The sequence below is a fragment of the Neovison vison genome, chromosome 11, assembly GCF_020171115.1.
Source record: "Neovison vison isolate M4711 chromosome 11, ASM_NN_V1, whole genome shotgun sequence".
Lineage (NCBI taxonomy): Eukaryota > Metazoa > Chordata > Mammalia > Carnivora > Mustelidae > Neogale > Neogale vison.
This window is the reverse complement of record NC_058101.1, coordinates 184122169-184142597: the sequence shown is the minus strand read 5'-3', so window position 1 is coordinate 184142597 and position 20429 is coordinate 184122169. Positions and strand designations below refer to the sequence as shown.

Below are 20429 nucleotides of genomic sequence, written 5' to 3'. Positions count from 1 at the left end.
GCTTTTGGCTCAGGTCATGATTTCAGGGTCCTGGGATCCAGCCCTGCATCAGGCTCCCTGCTCAGCAGGGAGTCTGCTTCTCCCTCTTCCTTTGCCCTTCCCCCTGCTCCTGCTTGTCTCTCTTGCTCATGCTCTCTTTCTCAAATAAATAAATAAATAAATCTTTAAAAAAAAAAATAAAGTCACTTAGTTAAAATGTTATATTAGCAACTATAACTAAGGAGTTAAGAAATTCGTATTTATTGATGTACAACTTTTCCATATTTTCTTACCTTTTACAGTTTTGAACTGATGGGAACTTTTTTGTTCAATTTATTTTCTGTTCCAAAGAATATATGTCGGGTTTTGTGATTATTGAACATGCACAACAGCATCATTTTCGAATTATAACATAAACACCCTTATATGTTACAGTTGGAACTAGTAATTGATTGGCAAATTGAGTCATTTAGTTAAAATGTGGGATCATAAAAATTTTCTTCTAACTTAATATATTAGTGTTTATTTGTTTCCCAATGTTTTGATATTCATCATGGTTTCTTCATTAAATATAGGACTACTCTTTGGAATTCTGCAGAGTGGTTCTTGTTTAAAGCACACTCATTATGTATCATCTGCAATTTCTAGTTTTAGTTTCTTTAAAATGGAGTGGAAACAAGACACTTGAAAGAATCTGATGGCATAGTCTTAGGAGTGTTTAAGATTTTTTCTCCTCTTACAGTTGTTTTGACTATAGTTAATCAGACAGAACTTTTTTTAAAAAAGGAAATTGCTGGGGCGCCTGGGTGGCTCAGTGGGTTAAGCCTCTGCCTTTGGCTTGGGTCATGATCTCAGGGTCCTGGGATCAAGCCCCACATCGAGCTCTGTGCTCGGCAGGGAGCCTGCTTTCCCCTCTCTCTCTGCCTGCCTCTCTGCCTACTTGTGATCTCTCTCTCTCTGTCAAATAAATAAATAAAATAAAATAAAATTTAAAAAAGGAAATTGCTGTGTCTTTTAACATGTTCAGTGTAAATTTTTTTTTTTGTGGTCATGTGTCATTGATTTGACATATTTAATTAAATCAATTACCGTAAAAAGTATATCTGGTATAAAGAATTAGTTTGGGACCAAACGCTACTGACAATTAGGAAGCATACAAGTCAACAAGCTTATAAGCATATATGCTTAGTAAGTATGTAAGTTGAATGCAGAAGTACCTTGCTGTGCTAGGGAGTAGCCAACAGCTGTAAGCATATTTTGGTTATTAGGGAATGAAGAATAACTGTAATCCAGTGCGTCCTTTAAATGAAGGTCAGTTTAGAAAGCTTGTACTTACAAAAAAGCATTACAACTGTGCTGGTAGTTATTGAAGTTAAAGTTGAATTACCCTTTCTTAATTTTTTTAGGATTTCTATATTATTACGTGATATTTCAGAAAATCTGTATTCATTGAGGAAGATGATACTTGGTTCTGCTGAGACTGTTCAGTTATTACCATTGGAAGATCCAGCTGCTGACAGAGTACAACAGAAAGAAATTAGAAAACAGAAAATTTTTACTGAAGTTGAAGATGATCTATGGGACACAACACTTGATAACTTAATTATACATGATGAAGGAAATATACTTCGAAATGAAGTGAAACAAGAAGATGGGCTTGAAGCTGGATTAGAAGAAGGCAATAAGTTGAAAGATAACACAGAAAGAATTTGTTTGACCTCGTTAGATATTCCAGAAAGTGACCTCCAAATTTTGGAACAGCAGGCTCAGGAAAAATTTCATAATGATGCGACTTGCAAATCTCCTGAGGTACTAAAAAAATAGAAAACAATTTTTTTTTTAAAAGATTTTATTTATTTATTTGACAGAGAGAAATCACAAGTAGATGGAGAGGCAGGCAGAGAGAGAGAGAGAGGGAAGCAGGCTCCCCGCTGAGCAGAGAGCCCGATGTGGGACTCGATCCCAGGACCCTGAGATCATGATCTGAGCCGAAGGCAGCGGCTTAGCCCACTGAGCCACCCAGGCACCCCAATAGAAAACAATTTTTATTCATTAGTAAGGTTTGGCTGATTTTTTTCTGTGAAAGGACAGATAGTAAACATTTAGACTATACAGATCAATTACATGTTTTCTGGTATTACTGTTTAATTCTGTCTAAAAATTTACTGTGAAAGCAACTATAGACAAGTGCAAACAAATGAGCTTGTTTGTATTTTGATGAAACTTTATTTATTTACTTATTTTTAAGATTTTATTTATTTATTTCACAGAGATCACATGTAGGCAGAGAGGCAGTCAGAGAGAGAGAGAGAGAGAAGGAGAGAGAGAGAGAGAGAGAGGAGGAGAGAGAGAGAGAGAGAGAGAGAGAGGAGGAAGCAGGCTCTCCGCTGAGCAGAGAGCCTGATGCTGGGCCCGATCCCAGGACCCTGAGATCATGACTGAACTGAAGGCAGAGGCTTTAACCCTCTGAGCCACCCAGGTGCCCCTTGATGAAACTTTATTAACAAAAACAAAAAGTGGGCTGAATTTGGCTTGTGAGTTACAGTTTGCTGTTTTTGACTTAGTATAATAAGCACAACTTAATGGTCTTATAATGGAAGGATTTAAAACGCCAGTACACATTTGTTGTATTTTAGTATTACTCCTTATTTTTATGTAATAAAGATAGATAAAAATAGATAATAGATAAAGATGGCTTTTTGGATTTCCCATATTCCTCCTAGTTAACGCTTCCAAACTTGATTTTTTTTTTTAAAGATTATTTATTTATTTATTTGACAGAGAGAGATCACAAGTAAGCAGAGAGGCAGGCAGAGAGAGAGGAAGGGAAGCAGGCCCCCTGCTGAGCAGAGAGCCCGATGTGGGACTCGATCCCAGGACCCTGAGATCATGACCTGAGCCGAAGGCAGCGGCGTAACCCACTGAGCCACCCAGGCGCCCCCAAACTTGATTTTTGGGAGTAGTTATATTTCCCTATACAAGATTTTCTTTGCTTACTTATTGTGAGAGTGTTTCTGATAAACTAGTGTTTTTACTCGACACTAACCTTTAGTGTTATCTGGAGATCAGTGACCTACGTTTTTTTCTTAATAGATTGTTGTGAAACATTTTATATATATTTTTTTTTTTTGAATTTTTATTTATTTATTTATTTGACAGACAGAGATCACAAGTAGGCAGAGAGGCAGTCAGAGAGAGGAGGAAGCAGGCTTCCCACCGAGCAGAGAGCCCGACGCAGGGCTCGATCCCAGTACCCTGGGATCATGATCCGAGCCGAAGGCAGAGGCTTTAACCCACTGAGCCACCCAGGCGCCCCGTGAAACATTTTATATTATCTGTCAACTTCATGTTTAGATTTCTAATATGTTCTGAGTAGTTTAATTTGTGAGGTTGTTTTTCTCCTGGCTAAGTTAAGGATGTTTTTTGAAATACTGAAGTTGTATTAGAGGAGAACTCTGTATGTTTTTTTTTATTGTAAAGATAAATTATAAAATGAGTTATCATGTAGCTGTATTTTTTTATCTCACTTGTTTTTCATTAGTTTAGGAAATTACCTAAGATGCCTATATTTGGTAGAATTTTGTACATTTTATTTTGTAATAACTAAGTTTATAGTTTTTAAAATTAAATTTGAAAATCATTTAATAGGGCTATTTCCCTCTTCAGTTTTCCAATGTCAGTCAAAAGTCTCAGTAGTTGAGAAATTCTGTTTGGTAACTATATTAGAAATCATGTCTACCAATATATAAATGCATTTTTTAAAAAAATGATTTTCAGACTATTCTCATAACAACCACTTTTAAAACAGATTCCCCTTTTAGGAAATATCATTTGCTAATGTCTGCCTCATGCTTTAGCTTTTTGAAAATTTCTTATTAGGTATACATTTTAAGACCGTATTTTTCGTATCATAATATAGAATTATGACCAGGATTTCATGATCTGTCATCTTTTATCCCAATTCTTGCCATTTTTATTGTGTGATAATTAGCAGTATTTTTCTTTAGTTATTAAAGATCCTATTTTAAAAGTAAAAAATTTTTTTTCTTTTTTTATAAAGCTTATTTTAGCATCCTTTTTATTTTAAAAGATTTTATTTATTTATTTGACAGAGATCACAAGGAGGCAGAGAGAGAGAGTGAGAGAAAGAGAGAGGAAGGGAAGCAGGCTCTCTGCTGAGCACAGAACCCGATGCGGGGCTCAATCCCAGGACCCTGGGATCATGAGCTAAGCTGAAGGCAGAGGCTTTTAACCCACTGAGCCACCAAGGCGCCCCTTAACATCCTTTTTTAAGGGGCACCTGGGTTGCTCAGTCAGTTAAGTGTCTGACTCTTGATTTCAGCTCAGGTCATGATCTCAGTGTTGTGAGATTAGGCCCTTCATTGGGGCAAGGAGCCTGCTTAAGATTCTTTCTCCCTCTGCCCTTCCCGGCCCCTCACATAAATAAATAAATAAATAATCCTTTTTAAAGACTGTTTTTTGCAGATAAATTATGACTATGCTTCCTTTTCCTACTTTCAACTTAAATATTAGACTTTTGGGGTCCTTCTACATTTCTTTTATTCAGGGGTCCCATGCTGTTGGACACTTGCTTCCTGGGGATTCCCAAATTATTATAAAGTTTTCTCATATCCAAACACTGACAACAGCTGTATAAATAACTTATCTGACACTATTTTTCAAGTATTTGTAGAAGCCGTTTATAAAATAATGATTTATTTAAAGGTATTGATATAGTAATAGGAGCTTTTTGTGATCTTTTAAAAATGAGTGGATATAAAAGAACCAACTGTCTTACAATAGAATAGAAATTTTCAACACAGTAAAGAGGTTCTTGTACTCAAGTTGGGACACACAGTTTGATATTGTTTATCTATTGTTGAACTTAGCACTTGTACTCTGGCTTAGATTGTGGGCTTTATATCAAGTCTGTCTCTCTTGTCTATCTTTCCAATTACATTTCTTTCTTTCTCTTTTTCTTTGATTCTTTGTTTCTGTTTATTCTCCTTCTTTTTCTTCTTCCTTACTACCCTTTCTTCCTATCTATGCCTCATATAACCATGTAAATAGCTATTATAAATTTATCTATTAGGCAAGAAGAGGAAGTAGTCTACAGATATCTAGTGTATAGGAACTTTATTTTGTAGAAAACAGGGTATGAGGTCAATTATATTGGAAAATTAATGTTCAAGATATTTTTTAAAACATTTTCTCTTCTAAGGATAAAGAAGAGGATCTATCTTATGTAATTGAAAGTGATGAAGATTTAGAAATGGAGATGATTAAGGTATGTTTGAAATTATGAAAATTTACTTCCAGTTCTTTCAAAAAGGACAATTATGTAAAATATTACCTAGTTCTAAATGTCCCCCCACAATGAGATTACTATCATTTATATAACCATTAGATTTTATTTTCCATTTCACATTTGTTTACATCTTTATATGGCCTATGAATAGTGTTTTAGTAGTAGTATACTAATTCTTACATATTATAAAACATATTCTTGTCAGGTCACTTCTTTTAATCTCTTCCTGGAATGTTGGTAGTGATTTTGCCCTCCTCTATTGAAATAGGTTTCTTTCTCTTCCCATCCATGTGTGTCCCCTTTTATTTGGGAGTTCTGTTGATATACATTCAATATTCTTCTTTACTTCTTTTGGCTTTAGTTACTATGGATATATTATATATCATTTTCTAATGTTTTAAATTATTTCATTTTCCATTAATTTATTATCAAAGTTGAAAACATTATTTTGTAATTATAAATTTTCTACTACTACACCCAAACTCCAGTTTCTTTGTCAGGAATGAACCAGGGATGAACCAGGGATGGACAATAAGAAAATCTTAAATTTCAGATTAATTGAAAATTAAGAAAAACACAAAAGTTCATTGTTATTCATGCTTTTTATTCCTCATCTTTAGATTGATGTGAAATTTTTGTTCTTTTTTTAACGAAATGAGATTAGGTTCCTTATTCTTCGTTATGACTGGAATAGTAGGTAGTCATTAGGAATCATAGTCCTAATATGATTAGGAATATAGTGATTAGGAGTCACTAAATAGTGACTAGGAATATGAGCCTGAATTTAGATGTGGGTTTAAATCCCAGCTTCTCCATTTATTTGCTCTGTGACTCTGGGCATGTTTCTTAGTCTTTTCAATACTCAGTTAATAGCTGTTATTATTTAAGGTGTTATTTGTGAAGAGCTTGTTCAGAGCCTGGCATTTCTTAAGTGTTTAATAAATATTAGCTAATAGTAATAATAGGACATAAATACTAAATCATATTCTATGATTGTTTAGCCATTTCTCTGAGGAGTGCTGTCCAAGTAGCACATGTAGAGGACACTTGCAGACTTCCACAAACTTAAATTGTATATTGAACCTCTTAGAAGGCAATCTGGATGCCCATATGAGAGAACTTTATTTTCAAAATGCTTTTCTAAGTATATTTGTTGACTTGAATAAAAAATCAGAAACAGAATCACTCTTTTTATTTTCCAGGCCTGAAATGAATACACTTTTTAGAAAACCATGAAAGTCAAGTTTATTAAATGGAAGGTTTAATAAAAAAAGAAAATGAAAACTGTGGTTTAATAATCCTTCTGTCTCTTTTCAGTAAAAAACTGTACAGATGAAACAATTTTGAAATATCCTAATGTTCTTTAAACAGATAATCTTCATTTAGGGTAGAAAATCCAATATTGTCAAGCCAAAATAAAGAGCAACTTTATTCACATTTGTAATATTCCATTCTTAAAATCTGCATCTTTTATTGTTTTCATAATTCACATAAACGTATTCACATAATTCACAGAAACACATTTATTGTTTGCTTACTGTTTAAATCTTATGCTGACACATGATAGGAGAAACTCCTTACAAAAATATCAGTAAAACTCACATTTACCTCTTGGCAGTTGAAAACACTGACGTGTGATAAAGGAAAAAAAGTTCTAAATTCAAATTTTATTCAAAATTTTGATAACTTGCCCCACAGGCAGTTTATGATATGCTATTAACGAACCCTGTTTATGCTGGAAGTATTCCATCTTTGGCCTTATGCCTTAGAAACCATTCTTGAACACATATTTAAACTAGAGCACACATGTTCTTTTGTGGTATTGGTTGCACATCTGCCAGCTTTGAACAAAATTGTAGGTTCTGTTAATAATACTTCTTTTGTGTTGGGTGAAAAAGATGCGACACTGTCAATGGTTTTGCTTTTAAGATTGCTTTTAAACTTTCAGTCTTTAGAAAACCTAAATACTGGCATGGCAGATCCAGTTCATTCAAAATACAGAGACATGGAAAGAAATCCGGATGTTCCTTTTGAAGATGACGAAGATGAGATTGAAGCTATTGAAGAAGAAGAGGAGGGTGCAGGTAAGCGCTGGGACATGTTTGAAACGACTCACCTCTCCTACCTACTGCTGCCTCGAATTTAGGATCCAGTTTTTAAACATTTTGGAGGCAAGGATTTTGTGGCGTGTAATTAATGAGGTCCTAAAACCTTGTCATTAGCTGCTTTGGTGTTTGGTCTTTATAAAGCAACAATCTTACCATTTATGAAAGTAGAGGGATAGAAGCATTGTGGTGTTTGGTGCACTTGGTGACGTGAAACTTTTCTTCCTGAATTTTGTATTTTGTCAAAATAATAGAAAATCATTATTAAGAATAATTACTTAAAGTAAACATTATTGTTAAAGGCATAGATACATGCTGTTTGTTTTTAAGGAACTTATTCCTTCAAACAAATGGCACAATATCAGGCAGCAAAATGGACTGATTTTCATACTGTGTATGCTAACTATAGTTAGGAATCCATGAAATGAACCTCTTATTATTTGAGTGTAAGTGACAATATTTGTTATGACAAACCACGGGGTCTTCTCATAAAGTAGAACACTTCTCAAGAGCTATATTTGTCAATGTTACAGTGTGGGAAAATTAAAATAGATATTGTAGGTGGAAAGTACATGAAAATGTTAAAGAAAATGTTACTCTCTTTGTTTTCTTATATTAAATGAAGGCATAACATCTCCAAATCAATTTAACTCTCTATTTAGAATTATTGTTAAAAGCTGAGAAATCTAATAATGAATGTTCATTTGTTTGTAGATGAGTGGTCTTGATTCTTTGCTTTGCTCTGCCTTGGCCACTCATGAACTGTTCAACCCGTGTAGAAAATAAAAATTAGTTGAATACAATCAATGTAACTCCATTGTTCTATGCCTTTAGAATTGTGGTCAAGGATTTGGTGGACAGCTAACTAAAATGAAGATGTAATTTTATCTGTGGATTTCTTTGTGGTAGTAATGTAATTTCTGATTGCTATTAATTTAAAGTTGGTTGTATTGTGAAATTCGCATTGGTATGTCGCTTGCCATGGTTGGGTTTGAATGTTAGGTTTTAGCGCTATAGCAAACTAGCAAATTCTAAAACATTGTTCTCTTACAGTGTTGACAAAGTGTGAACCATTTTGTAGTAGAAGCACAAAGTTCTAATCCTTAGTATTAGGTAATAATCAAAGTAACTAAAATCATAACTGGTATCCAGAGGACTGAATTAGTTGGATTTAAAAGACAGGAAATAGTGATGTCTGGTACTTATCACTGTATTCTTTAAAAGAAGTCGATGAAATAAAACCTTCATTCCCTATCACTTGTATTATAACATAAATGACTATTTCATCTTATTTTAAGACCATTCATTACCAGGACCTAATGCAAGCCAAATTAATTTCCTCAAGACCTATTTTGGCCATTCCAGTTTTAAGCCGTGAGTATAATTTCAGTTAATTAAATTGCATATTTACAATTTTCTTCACAAAGGAAAAATGGCAAATAATCCATCTGTTTAATAGTAATAGCAAAACTTCACTGTAGTTTATACATTCTACACTGCATTTCCTGTAAGTGACTAAAATAACTACAAAGTTATTTTTAAATAATATTTATTTAAAATTTGTATCTACAAATTATATTTATGAGAGGAAAGTGATTTTCTTTACCATAGAGAGTTCTGTATAGATACTAGTTTAAACACATTAATAAATTAATCTTAACTTAATGTTGACTTGTTTTTCATTAAGTATCTGTGTCGTCTATTTCATACAACTTATTGTACAAAGCATGCTGAGATAATAGAAATTCATGAGATAACAGTTTGAAGAATAGTGATAATCTTATCAGTTTTAATATATTCAAATGTATTTATGTCTAAAGGGGCACATTTATAAGTATTAAAATAAGGTGAATAAAAATGAGGTGAGGAACAAGTAATTTTGAATAAAACTAATAAGAATGTAAAAACCTAGACTGCATTTTTCCTATTCTGCAAATTTAAAACTTGACCCATGGAAACATTTCTTTCTTCTTCTTTGATCTTAAAATTTTTTTTAATTAAACTATGTCTTAACATACAGAAAAGTGCACATAAATGTACAGATCAGTGAATTTTTACAAGCACCCAGTGTAACCAGGACTCACATAGGGAAAAAATAGGTCATTATCAGCACATCCGAAGATTACCTTTCCTATTGCTTTTTCCCTCAACATTTTATTAAAAAAGTTTTCAAAGGTACAGGAAAGCTGAAAGAATTTTTTTTACTATGAATACTTGTATATTCAACATTTTAGTATACTTGCCTTATCATAATATCCATCTATCACCTCTCTATCCATTCCTTAATCTATCTAATTTAAAAAATGCATCTCAGGGTAGACTGGACATCATTATTTATCTCCCTAAGTACTTCAGTGTATAAATCATTAACTATAGTTAAATATTTATGGCTTATTCTTTTGATGTAAAATTTACATGCAAGAAAATGGTCAAAACTTAAATGTGCCTTTGCACATAATAAAGGACATGGGTGCACCCATGTAGCCTAACCCTTTAGTCAAATATGGAACATTACAGCAACTCCAGAAAGTTCCCTCATGTCCTTTCTCAGGCAATCCTGGCTTCTGGAGCATTTCTTTAATTAATTAATTAATTAATTAATTAGAGAGAGAGAAAGCATGTGCACACACATATGAGAGAGAGAGAGGGTGTGTGCACTTTCTTGTGCATGCAAGTGCCTGGAAGGGCAGAGGGAGAGGGGGAGAGAATGTTAAACAGGTTCCATGCCCAGCATAGAGCCCAGTATGGGGCTCCATTTCACAACCCTGACATCATGACCTGAGTCAAAATCAAGAGTTAGATGCTTAACTGACTGAGCCACCCAGTTGTCCCTCTTTTATTTTAATCAATAAATTTATGTCTATATATTGAAGCTCAAAAATGTAAAAGAAATCCTATTAGACGGGTGCCTGGGTGGGTCATTCTGTTAAGCTTATGACTCTTGGTTTTGGCTCCAGTTGTGATCTCCTCAAGTGGTGAGCTTGAGCCCCTTGATGGCCCGTGCTCAGCATGGAGTGTGCTTGAGATTCTCTCCCTCTCTCTCTACTTGCTCACATGCATGCTCTCTCTAAAATAAAACAAATAAATACAATCTAAAATAAAATAAATAGGGGCGCCTGCGTGGCTCAGTGGGTTGAGGCCTCTGCCTTCAGCTTGGATCGTGGTCCCAGGGTCCTGGGATCGAGCCCCACGTCAGGCTCTCTGCTCGGTGGGGAGCCTTCTTCCCCCTCTCTCTCTGCCTGCCTCTCTGCCTACTTGTGATCTCTGTCTGTCAAATAAATAAATAATCTTTAAAAAAAAATAAAATAAATACATACAGTCTTTAAGAAAAAGAAATTCTGTTAGAGGTAGTGAAAAAATTAAATGTTTTTCCACTTGTCCTTGGGTTTCTTGTTAGTAAAACAAAATAGCCCTTTTGCTTTTTACCCTCCAGGGTTCAGTGGAAGGTGATTCATTCTGTTTTGGAAGAAAGGAGAGATAATGTTGTTGTGATGGCAACTGGTAAGTTGTACATAAGCAATAACTTAGTCCTCTAAAAAATAAAACTTAAAGGTTTTTAAATGTGTGATCTTTTATTACACTCTCAAAATATAAATACAAATGCAAATGGTATAAAATACAGAAGAGTGTGATCTGAGAGTAGATGCTCAAATTTATGCAGAAATTAGCTCTTAGGAGGATAGCATGTTAGTAGGGACCGTTCATCTCACACAAGTACATTGTAGGAAGAAAGTACCAAGGCTTTATTTTTATTTCTACCAGTGCATTATTTTTTATTTCCAGGATATGGAAAGAGTTTGTGCTTCCAGTACCCTGCTGTGTATTCAGGCAGGATAGGCCTTGTCATCTCTCCTCTTATTTCTTTGATGGAAGACCAAGTCCTCCAGCTTAAGTAAGTAATGTTTTCTTCCTCCCTCCCTCCCTCCCTTCCTTCCATTTTTACGTCATCACTCACCCAATGTGGGGCCTGAGCTTACAACCCCAAGATGAAGAGTTGCAGGCTCTATCCACTCAGCCAGCCAGGTGCCCTGCTAATGTTTTCATTGCTACATTATCACCTTTTTTTTCTTTCATGAGGGAAACATGTGACCTATCATGTATGTTAAAATTAGTTCCCAGTAACACATTTCTGTGAATGTTGCTCTGTCTTTTTTAGTGATAAATGACTCTTTGGTGGAAAAACTTATCTTCTTTCTTGAGTTCTTTATAATCCAAGGCTACCAGATGGTCTCAATAAAAATTTTTGTAACCGCAAACTCTAAGCCAATTTATGTCCATATCCCAAAATTCTTTTCTCTTTTGGTTACCCTTGCTCTTTAGCTTGGTATAAAGTATATACATGGAAGTATAATTTTTAGTTACAGAAAAATTTTAAACCTCTTTAATGTGAGCTTGCAATTTTTCTGAAAAACCTGCCCTGACAACCTGCTTTCTTTTTCCTTTTTTTAAAAGATTTTATTTATTTGACAGAGAGAGAGAGAGAGAGAGAGCGCGCGCACGCACAAGCGGGGAGGAGCAGAGGGAGAGGCGAAGCAGGTTCCCCGCTGAGCAGGGAGCCCGAAGTGGGGCTCAATACCAGGAACCTGGGATCATGACCTGAGCCAAAGGCAGACACTTAACCAAGTGAGCCACCCAGGTGCCCCAACAACAACCTGCTTTCTAATACTGCCTTTGGAGGAATTTGTTTATCAAATTAGTGAGGTACAAAAAGAGTGAGGATTACAAAGAAGAGGACTGTTCATTGTATTTCCTTAGTCCTTAACAATGAAGTTGATCTATATAGTATGTACATGGCTCCAAGAATACTTGTTTTTCTTCTTATAGAATGTCCAACATTCCAGCTTGTTTTCTGGGATCAGCACAGTCAAAAAATGTTCTAGAAGATATTAAATCGTGAGTAATTTACATGGTTTCTGATGTATGTGAGAATTTTATGCGAAATTGTATATAAAATGTAATTTATTTAAAAATTTATATAAAAATTTTTATTTAATTTGTGGACAAAATGTTCATGATTTTAAAATGTACTTTGTTTTTATAGTACATTTATAGAATTGTTCAATTTAAAAATCTTTCAAACTTAAATCTATTATTTTTAGTTCTTGGTCTGTGAAGTTAGCATTGTTGTCATATTGTTTTAAAATTTTGGTTTTGAACAAGAATTAGCAGAGTAGATATCTCCTTTTACAGAGGAGCAAATTGAGGCCCAGAGAAAAAAATTTGCTTAAAGTTATTCGATGAGTTAATGGCTGAGCAGGGACTGGATTCTAGATCTCTTGCCCCACCAGTCCTAAATGGCTTAATTCCTAACGAGAATGAAATTTTGAACACATACAAAAATTTGTGTGTATTTATATAGATTAACATGTATTTTATTAGTAAACACATATACATCTATTTATTGTTTTGATAAATTCATACAAATATATCACCCAAACCCCTATCAAGGTATAGAGTATTACTCTTGCTCCAGAAGCTTGTACATGTCCCTTCCCAGTCTGTCCTTCTTTCTCCATTTTAAGGCAGACCACTATCTTTTTTTTTCTACCATACTTTTGCCTGTTTTAGAACTTCATATAAATGGAGTCATACAATATGAACTTTTCTGTAAGACTTCTTTCATTCAGCAAAAGGTTTTGAGAATACTTCATGTTTTATGTGTCCGTGGTTTTTTAAAAAATATATCAGAGTGCTATGTCATTGTATGAAAATACCATAGTTTGTTTTTTTCATTTCCTTATCAGTAGATGCCTAAGCTGTTTGTAGTTTAGGGCTATTACTGATAAAGCTGCTATGAACATTCCTATAAGTTTTTTTGAATGTATGTTTTCTTTCTCTTTAAACATCTTAAATTACCTTTATTGAGGTATAATTGACATACAATAATTTTTACATACTTAATATATCTAACTTGGTGAGTTTGGCATATAAACACCCACAAAACCATCATCACAGTCCAGATGGTGAACATATATCTGTCATCCTCAAAGTATACTCATTCCTTTTGTAATCCATCCCCCTCTCTTTTTCCTACCTTCTTTACCCCACTCACCAGGTAACTATGAATCTGTTTTCTGTCCCTCTAGGTGTTAGCTTACATTTCCTCAAATTGTACATAAATAGAATTAGTCCTATAATATGTGCTCTTGTTTTGTCTGGTGTAGATCACACAGCATAATTACTTTGAGATTCATCCATCTTGTTACATGTATCAATAGTTACATTCCTTTTTTTTAATTGGTGAATACATTACTTCATATGAAGGCAGAGGCTTTAACCCACTGAGCCACCCAGGTGCCCCTGTCCTTATAGTTATTATTACTATATTATACTGAAGAAACTGAGGCACACTAAAGTTAAGTACTTAGCTAAGATCACTTAGCTTATAAGAAGTTGAATTGAGACTCAAACCTTGGGAAGTTTGACATCAGAGCTTGTTATTTATACTGTTTTTTTAATGTGAATTAGAATATTGAATAATTTCACGAGATTAAAAGCATATCTATTTTGTTCCTAATTCCTAATGAAAGCGCCATGCCTAGCATGCAGTAGATGAAATATTTTGAAGTCTTTTTATAAGGGAAATTCATTTTCATTCTATTTTACTTTATGTTTTCACTTGGTAGAGTGAAAAGGAGACTATATATTTTTAATGCCCTACTAACCTCTATTACAAACATTGTCTTAGTTAGGATTCTGTCTGCCCAGAACAGAAAAAAGTCAAGCTAGCTTAAGCAAATACTGAATTTTGTATTAAGGATATAGGAATGTCTCGTGGATCACAGTGAACACAAGTTATCCACCCCTTAGAAAGAGACTTGGAATTGGGTATCAAGAATACAGTAAGGCTTTCTTTTATTTATAGCCTCTGTGTGTCTTCCTTATTCTTCTGAGGAAATGAGTATTTTCTGCTTTTCTAGTCACAAGATGGAGAAGACCACTCTGCAGCAATTTTTTTCAAATATTACAGGTCTTGCCATTGGCAGGGACTGATTGGTTGTTTCTTGGTCAGAACCCCAAAATCTAGGACAGAGACTAATTGATTTGACATCGATACAGTTGCTAACCCTGTCCCAAGAAGAAGTATTTAGGCAAGAGAACAAAATACACAGGAGAAACATGGGTGCTAATGGCTTAATCATGGGGAGGGAGTCAGTGGGAGGGTGATGAGTTGTAGTTCTCCAAGAAGGAGGGTGGTATGTGGGTGGTTTGCCAGCACATAACAGACTTACCATAGACTTGATTGTTTAACTCAAACACTATAGTTTTGGGGCTAGACTGCTGGAAATTAGAACATAGCTTCTAATGTCACCTTAGTGCTGAGTACCCCCTGAGAGCCACTTTTCATTTTGCTTTGTTGAAGTAGAGTCAGAGGACTAATATGTGTGAATATATACATACATATAACATTTGTTTAGTTTTAAGTGGTGTAATGTATCATTTAAAAATTTGTCAGGTGTTACGGTTTTAAGTTGTAGTTCACTGGATGATTGTTTCCTTTAGTATAGCATATTTCCTTTCCTGTTTCTTTTTCGTTTGCTTATTTTTACAGAGGCAAATACCGCATTGTATACCTAACTCCAGAATTCTGTTCAGGAAACTTGAGCCTACTCCAGCAACTTCAGGCTAATATTGGTAAGTGGTACCATAGGATCTTTTTATAAGTACTGACTTAATTGAGTTATCCTTTAAAGTTAAATATGTGGTTGGATATTGGATTTCACTTCTTTTAAAGTTGATTTCAGACAGTATTTCCTCCAGGAAGTCTCTGACTTTCCAACTTGATGTCTTTCCAGTCTTATTCCGTAGTACCTAAAAGTCCTTCTGCTGTAGAAATCAGGTTCCTGTATTATAAATTGCGTGTTTATATATCTCTTTTCTTTCACTGGACTGTAAACTTTTTGGGGAAAAAAAAAATGCCCTAATGCAGTACCTGGCACATAACAGGGATAGCAGGGATTTACATGTATTATTGAATAAATGTTGAATCTTAGATTCTGTAAAATGATAATTTCTTTTTTCTGTATTCTGAATCTAAATTAAATCACAGTAGTGGTTCTCCACCTTTGTTCATGATAATCATTTTAAAAACTTTAGAAAAATATAGCGTCCTCCAACCTTGAAAATTCTGATTCAACATGCCTGGGGTGGGCTCCTGGCACCTACAGTTTTTCATGAGTGATTCTGATGTGTAGTTAGGGTTGGAAAACATACTACCTTTGATTATTTCCCACTATTGAGTATGGTTTTAAAAAGATAATAGGTCAGAGCTTATTTCCTAGAAAATGTGAATACAGAATTAATCCATAGCTGGTTCCCTTTTGTACTTCAAAAATTTTTGTCTTTTTTTTTCCTTCATGATGGCTAGACTAAGCTACCCACAAATTGCAGTCATAGGTACTGTTATTTGAAACATTCAGTTGAACCAACCAGTTTTAGTTTCCTAATATTATATGATCTCATTGTATAGTTATATATTACAATATTCTGGGTAGGTTAATTTTCAACATGGCAACATCTCATTTAATTGTTGCTTAGTAGCATATAACTCTAGAAATGCATTTAATAATTTTTGTAACAATAATATGAAAACAAATTTGTTTCTTTTTGGTATATATTAAATATGAACAAAAGAATCAGAGCAGAAGTTAACATCTGATTAAATACATTATCAGTGATGTGTTATCAATTTCTTATCCCTTATTGGCATAATATATTTTTGTCTTTAATGGAAGACAAATTTGGCTTGTCTCTTGTAAGATTGTATGAAGTTCGTAATGATATTTTACTTTGGATTAAGCCTAAATACCCTAGATATATGTATTTTATGGCTTTATATCAAAAGTTAGGATTTGTGTCCATGGTAAGCTGGATATGTTTTGTTCCATTTTAATACTTGCTTTGTTTCTTGGGTGGGGTTAATTAATTGTTAGCTTAAGTATTTACTTAGATCCTTTGACGGCTAGTTCTAATTCTCTATTTTTATTTTTTGTAATGGATTAATTTATGAACACTGCCATCATTAGAGAGGAATACTCTGCATAGGATGGATGAACATCCTTTTTTGGGGGTTTTGACTCTCAATGTTGAACAAAAAGGGATAAATTCTTTTTTGAAATATTTTTTTCTTCGGCTTTTGGTTGTAGGAAGTTGTAAAATGCTTGCAAAAATGAATCTACTGAGAATACTATTTGTATGGTAGTCTGACATTTAGCTAATCAGATTTATGCTTTTAATGTTACATTATTTAAGTAGTATGAGTATATAACAGAAGCAGCAAACATATTTTATATGGAGACTCCTTAAAAGCAAAGACACTTATAATTGTCTTTTGACTTTAGAAATAAGTCTTGAGTGGCAGATATGCCAAAATGAAATATGCACAGGACTTGGGCAGACACTTGGACTTGCAAATTTAAAGTAAAAGTTAGCAAAAGCTCCATAAACTGATGCTAAGGGACAAAGTTCAGCTTCATTAAGAGGTAGGTAGTTAAACCTGTAATTTTAAGCAGGGTTTTAAAATAAAAGAGAAGCCATCATGTTTGTTTTAACCTAATTTAAAATTTGGGTCATTTAGTTTCTAAAGCCAAAATTAGTAGTAACATTGAATTTTTCCCAGCTTATGCAGTAGCAGCCAGAGAATTTTGTTGCTAATCAGCCTGTATTCACATTTAGTAGGTTTATTTTTTTTTTTGCTTTCTCTTTCATCTCTATTGTATTTTGTAATCTCAGTGAATTATAATTGTTTGTTTGCTTGTCTGTCTCCTCTTTTGGTATTCGGAGCTTCTCAAGGTTATAGAGTACATCTTATTAATGTTTTCCTAGAGAGAAGTGTTTGGATTATAGTAGGCATTTAATGACTCTAATAATAATTGTTTGGTGTTTTGTTTTGTTTTTATTGAGCTGCCTTTTTGCCAGGTCCTATCTTAGTATTTTATTTGTATTTGATACCTAAATTAATCTTCAGAGTGACTAAAAAATGTTAGGTACTACTATATTTACCTTCTATTTGTGGGAAACTGACACTTGGAAGCTTAAGTAACTTGCTTAAGGTAATACAATATTGGTGGTGGAGCCAGGTTGTCTGACTCTAGAGCACATATTCATCATCACCCCCCTAATGGCAGAAAATCATTAATATTCAATTATCAAGTAATGATCATCTCCATTAATGGAAAAATTATTTTTGTCTCAAGTATTAATTTGATAATACAAGGCAAAAGTGCTACTGTCATTACTTTGGACATTTTAATGGACAGTTATACAATAAAGCCCTTTTCTGAAATGCATTACTATACACTATTGATTCTGTTTCAGTGTGGGTGTATGGTATGGGGGCAGAGTCGGGGGGTTGATAGGGGAAGAAAGAATGAGTTCTGTTCCTTCTTACCTACTTGTACATACAGAGTTTTAGTTCTTACCATTTTACATTAGAAAATGCAGCTATCATCCTGTCTTCCAATACTGGCATTCCAGAGGAACTCTCTGCGGTCTGATATGTGATGGTCATGGACAGTGATGATGCACCTCATCTCAGTAGGAATGTGCTCTTTAATCTCTTTTGGTAACTAATTGATGAGATAAAATTGAAAGTATTACCAAAGGGGAAAAAGAAAACCAGCTCTTCTTTTTTAAGGCATTGTCATTGCAAATGGTTCATGAGTGATCGTTTTGAGGGCATCATAGTAGTAAGTAATTCACTTCTTTGAGGAAGAATGATGAAAGCTGAAATCTAATAAATAATGTTGTTTGAATAATATATAAATATTTCCTTTTATCCATACACCTTTACCCATACATCTCCCATCCTCTGTTCTCATGATGATTATTTTGGTGTTACCCGATGTCATTTATGCTTATATTTTTATATGAAGCATATACTTTGATTGGAATAATTTTTTCTCCTTTCTGTAGTATTTATATATTCTAAGTGGAGGTGATATTGATTTAGATGAATTTATGACTTGTTTTTGAACTTTATTTCCCCCATTTTTATGTTTTTCACTTTTGTAGGTATCACTCTTATTGCTGTGGATGAGGCTCACTGTATTTCTGAATGGGGACATGACTTTAGAATTTCATTCCGAACTTTGGGCTCCCTAAAGGCGATACTCCCATCGGTAAGCTTGTCAAGTGCAAGGTCTTGAAATGATGTTCTTATCAAAGGAGAGTCCAGGATTGGGGAATTGCCAGAAGGCTGAAGACTTCTCTATGAAAGGGCAAACAGGTTGTGAAAGCAGGGGAAGGACTTTTTAAAAACTCTAATTTTGGCTTTCTTCTAAGGTTGGCATGTAATTTATTGAGGAATACTATAAAGCAGGGGGTTGGAAAACTTTTTCTGAAAGAACCAGGTAATAAATATTTTAGGTTTTATAGGCCACGTATGGTCTCTGTCACATTTTTTTGTTTGTTTTTTTCTCACTACCTTATTGTAGTTGTCTTGTGGGCAGAACAAAAATGTAAAAACTGTTGTCTTGTGGGCAGTAACAAAACCGTCTGTGGACCAAATTTGACCTGTAGAACACAGACTCGACTTTAGGACCATGTTTAGATTCCATGCCTTCTGAGTTGAGCTCTTATGTATGTGTCCTTTTACTCTTGGATGCTGTGAAAGCATGGTTACCTCTTCTTACATCATATTGAAAACATGAGAAATGAACTATTCCAGAGAGGTTTTAGTAAAGTTTTTAGTACCAGAATTCTTTCTTCCCTAATCATAAAGAATAGCGGATTTCTACATGAGTATTCTGCATGAATGGCATGTTTTATATGAGCACCTTGAAAATTCACAATAATCGCAACCATTTTATTTTTTGAAAAACTATGGAGTCATAGGCAGTTATAAAAAAAAAAATGTACAGAGACTCTGTGTACCTTTTAGTTTCCCCAATGTACAATATCAAAACTAGGAATATGACATTGATATGGTCTTTATAGTTCTTTTTTTTTTAATTAAAAGTTTATTTATTTATTTGAGAGAGAAAGAGGGGTCATGAGTGGGGGGATGGGAGAGGGAACGAATCCCAAACAAACTCCCCGCTGAGCATGGAGCCCTATGAGGGGCTTGATCCCTCAACCCTGAGATCACGACCTGAGCTGAAATCGAGAGCCAGATGCTTAACCGACTGGGCCATTCAGGCGCTCCTTCACAGATTACCCTTATTTTTTTGGTTTTATAAGTACGTGTGTTTGTGTTATCTATAGTTTTATCCCGTGTGTAGATTTGTGCAACTACCACTGCATTCAAGGTACAGAATTGCTCCATGAGCACCAGGTTCCTGGAGCTGTCCTTTTCCAGACACGCCCACCTCTCCTTCCACCCTTCACCCTAACTTTTGGTGACCACTGATCTCCATCTTCATAATTTTATTTTGAGAATATTGTATAAATGGAATCATACAGTATGTCACTTTTTGGAATTGGCTTTTTTTCACTCAGCATAATTCCCTTGAGATCCATCCAAGTTGGAGTGTAAGTCAAGTTTGTTGCTTTGCATTGCTGCAGCTTGTTTAACCACAGCTTGTTTAACCATTTACTTGTTGAGGAACTTTTGTGTTGTTTCTACTTTGCGGCTATTATGAACAGTGCTGCTGTGATATTTGTGTACAGCCCAAAGGTCCTTCAGTTGGTGAGACAGCGTGACCATAAGTTTTAATTTCTCTAGGGTAGATGCCCAGGAATACAATTGCTGGTGCTATAGTTAGTGCATGTTTAATTTTTTAAGGAACTGCCAAACTATTTTCCAGAGTGGCTATACCATTTTACATTCCTGCCAGCAATGTCTGAATGACTCCGTTTCTCTTCATCCTTGCCAACATTTGATGTTACCAGTATTTTTTATGTTAGCCATTTTGATTTAGTGTGGAGTGTTATCCTGCTTTGTGTGTGTGTGTGTGTGTGTGTGTGTGTGTGTTTAAGATTTTATTTATTTATTCAAGAGAGAGCATGAGCAAAGGGAAGAGAAGAGGGGAAGGGGGTGGGGGAAGGAATCTCAAGCAGACTCTGTTGAGTGAGGAGCCTGACACCTGAGCTGAAAC

At 34.5% G+C, this 20429-nt stretch overlaps 1 protein-coding gene across 8 annotated transcripts in view; it reads left to right on the top strand.

Annotated features, from left to right (window-relative positions):
• WRN (WRN RecQ like helicase) overlaps window positions 1–20429 on the top strand; it is a 148074-nt gene that overhangs the window by 53246 nt on the left and 74399 nt on the right. For all 8 annotated transcript variants that reach the window (XM_044225425.1, XM_044225422.1, XM_044225426.1 and 5 more), the window contains 9 exons: window positions 1386–1788; window positions 5201–5266; window positions 7236–7371; window positions 8691–8766; window positions 10826–10893; window positions 11176–11284; window positions 12217–12285; window positions 14945–15027; window positions 18406–18512. In XM_044225425.1, coding sequence (XP_044081360.1) covers window positions 1386–1788; window positions 5201–5266; window positions 7236–7371; window positions 8691–8766; window positions 10826–10893; window positions 11176–11284; window positions 12217–12285; window positions 14945–15027; window positions 18406–18512 — 1117 coding nt within the window. The remainder of the gene's footprint in view (window positions 1–1385; window positions 1789–5200; window positions 5267–7235; window positions 7372–8690; window positions 8767–10825; window positions 10894–11175; window positions 11285–12216; window positions 12286–14944; window positions 15028–18405; window positions 18513–20429) is intronic.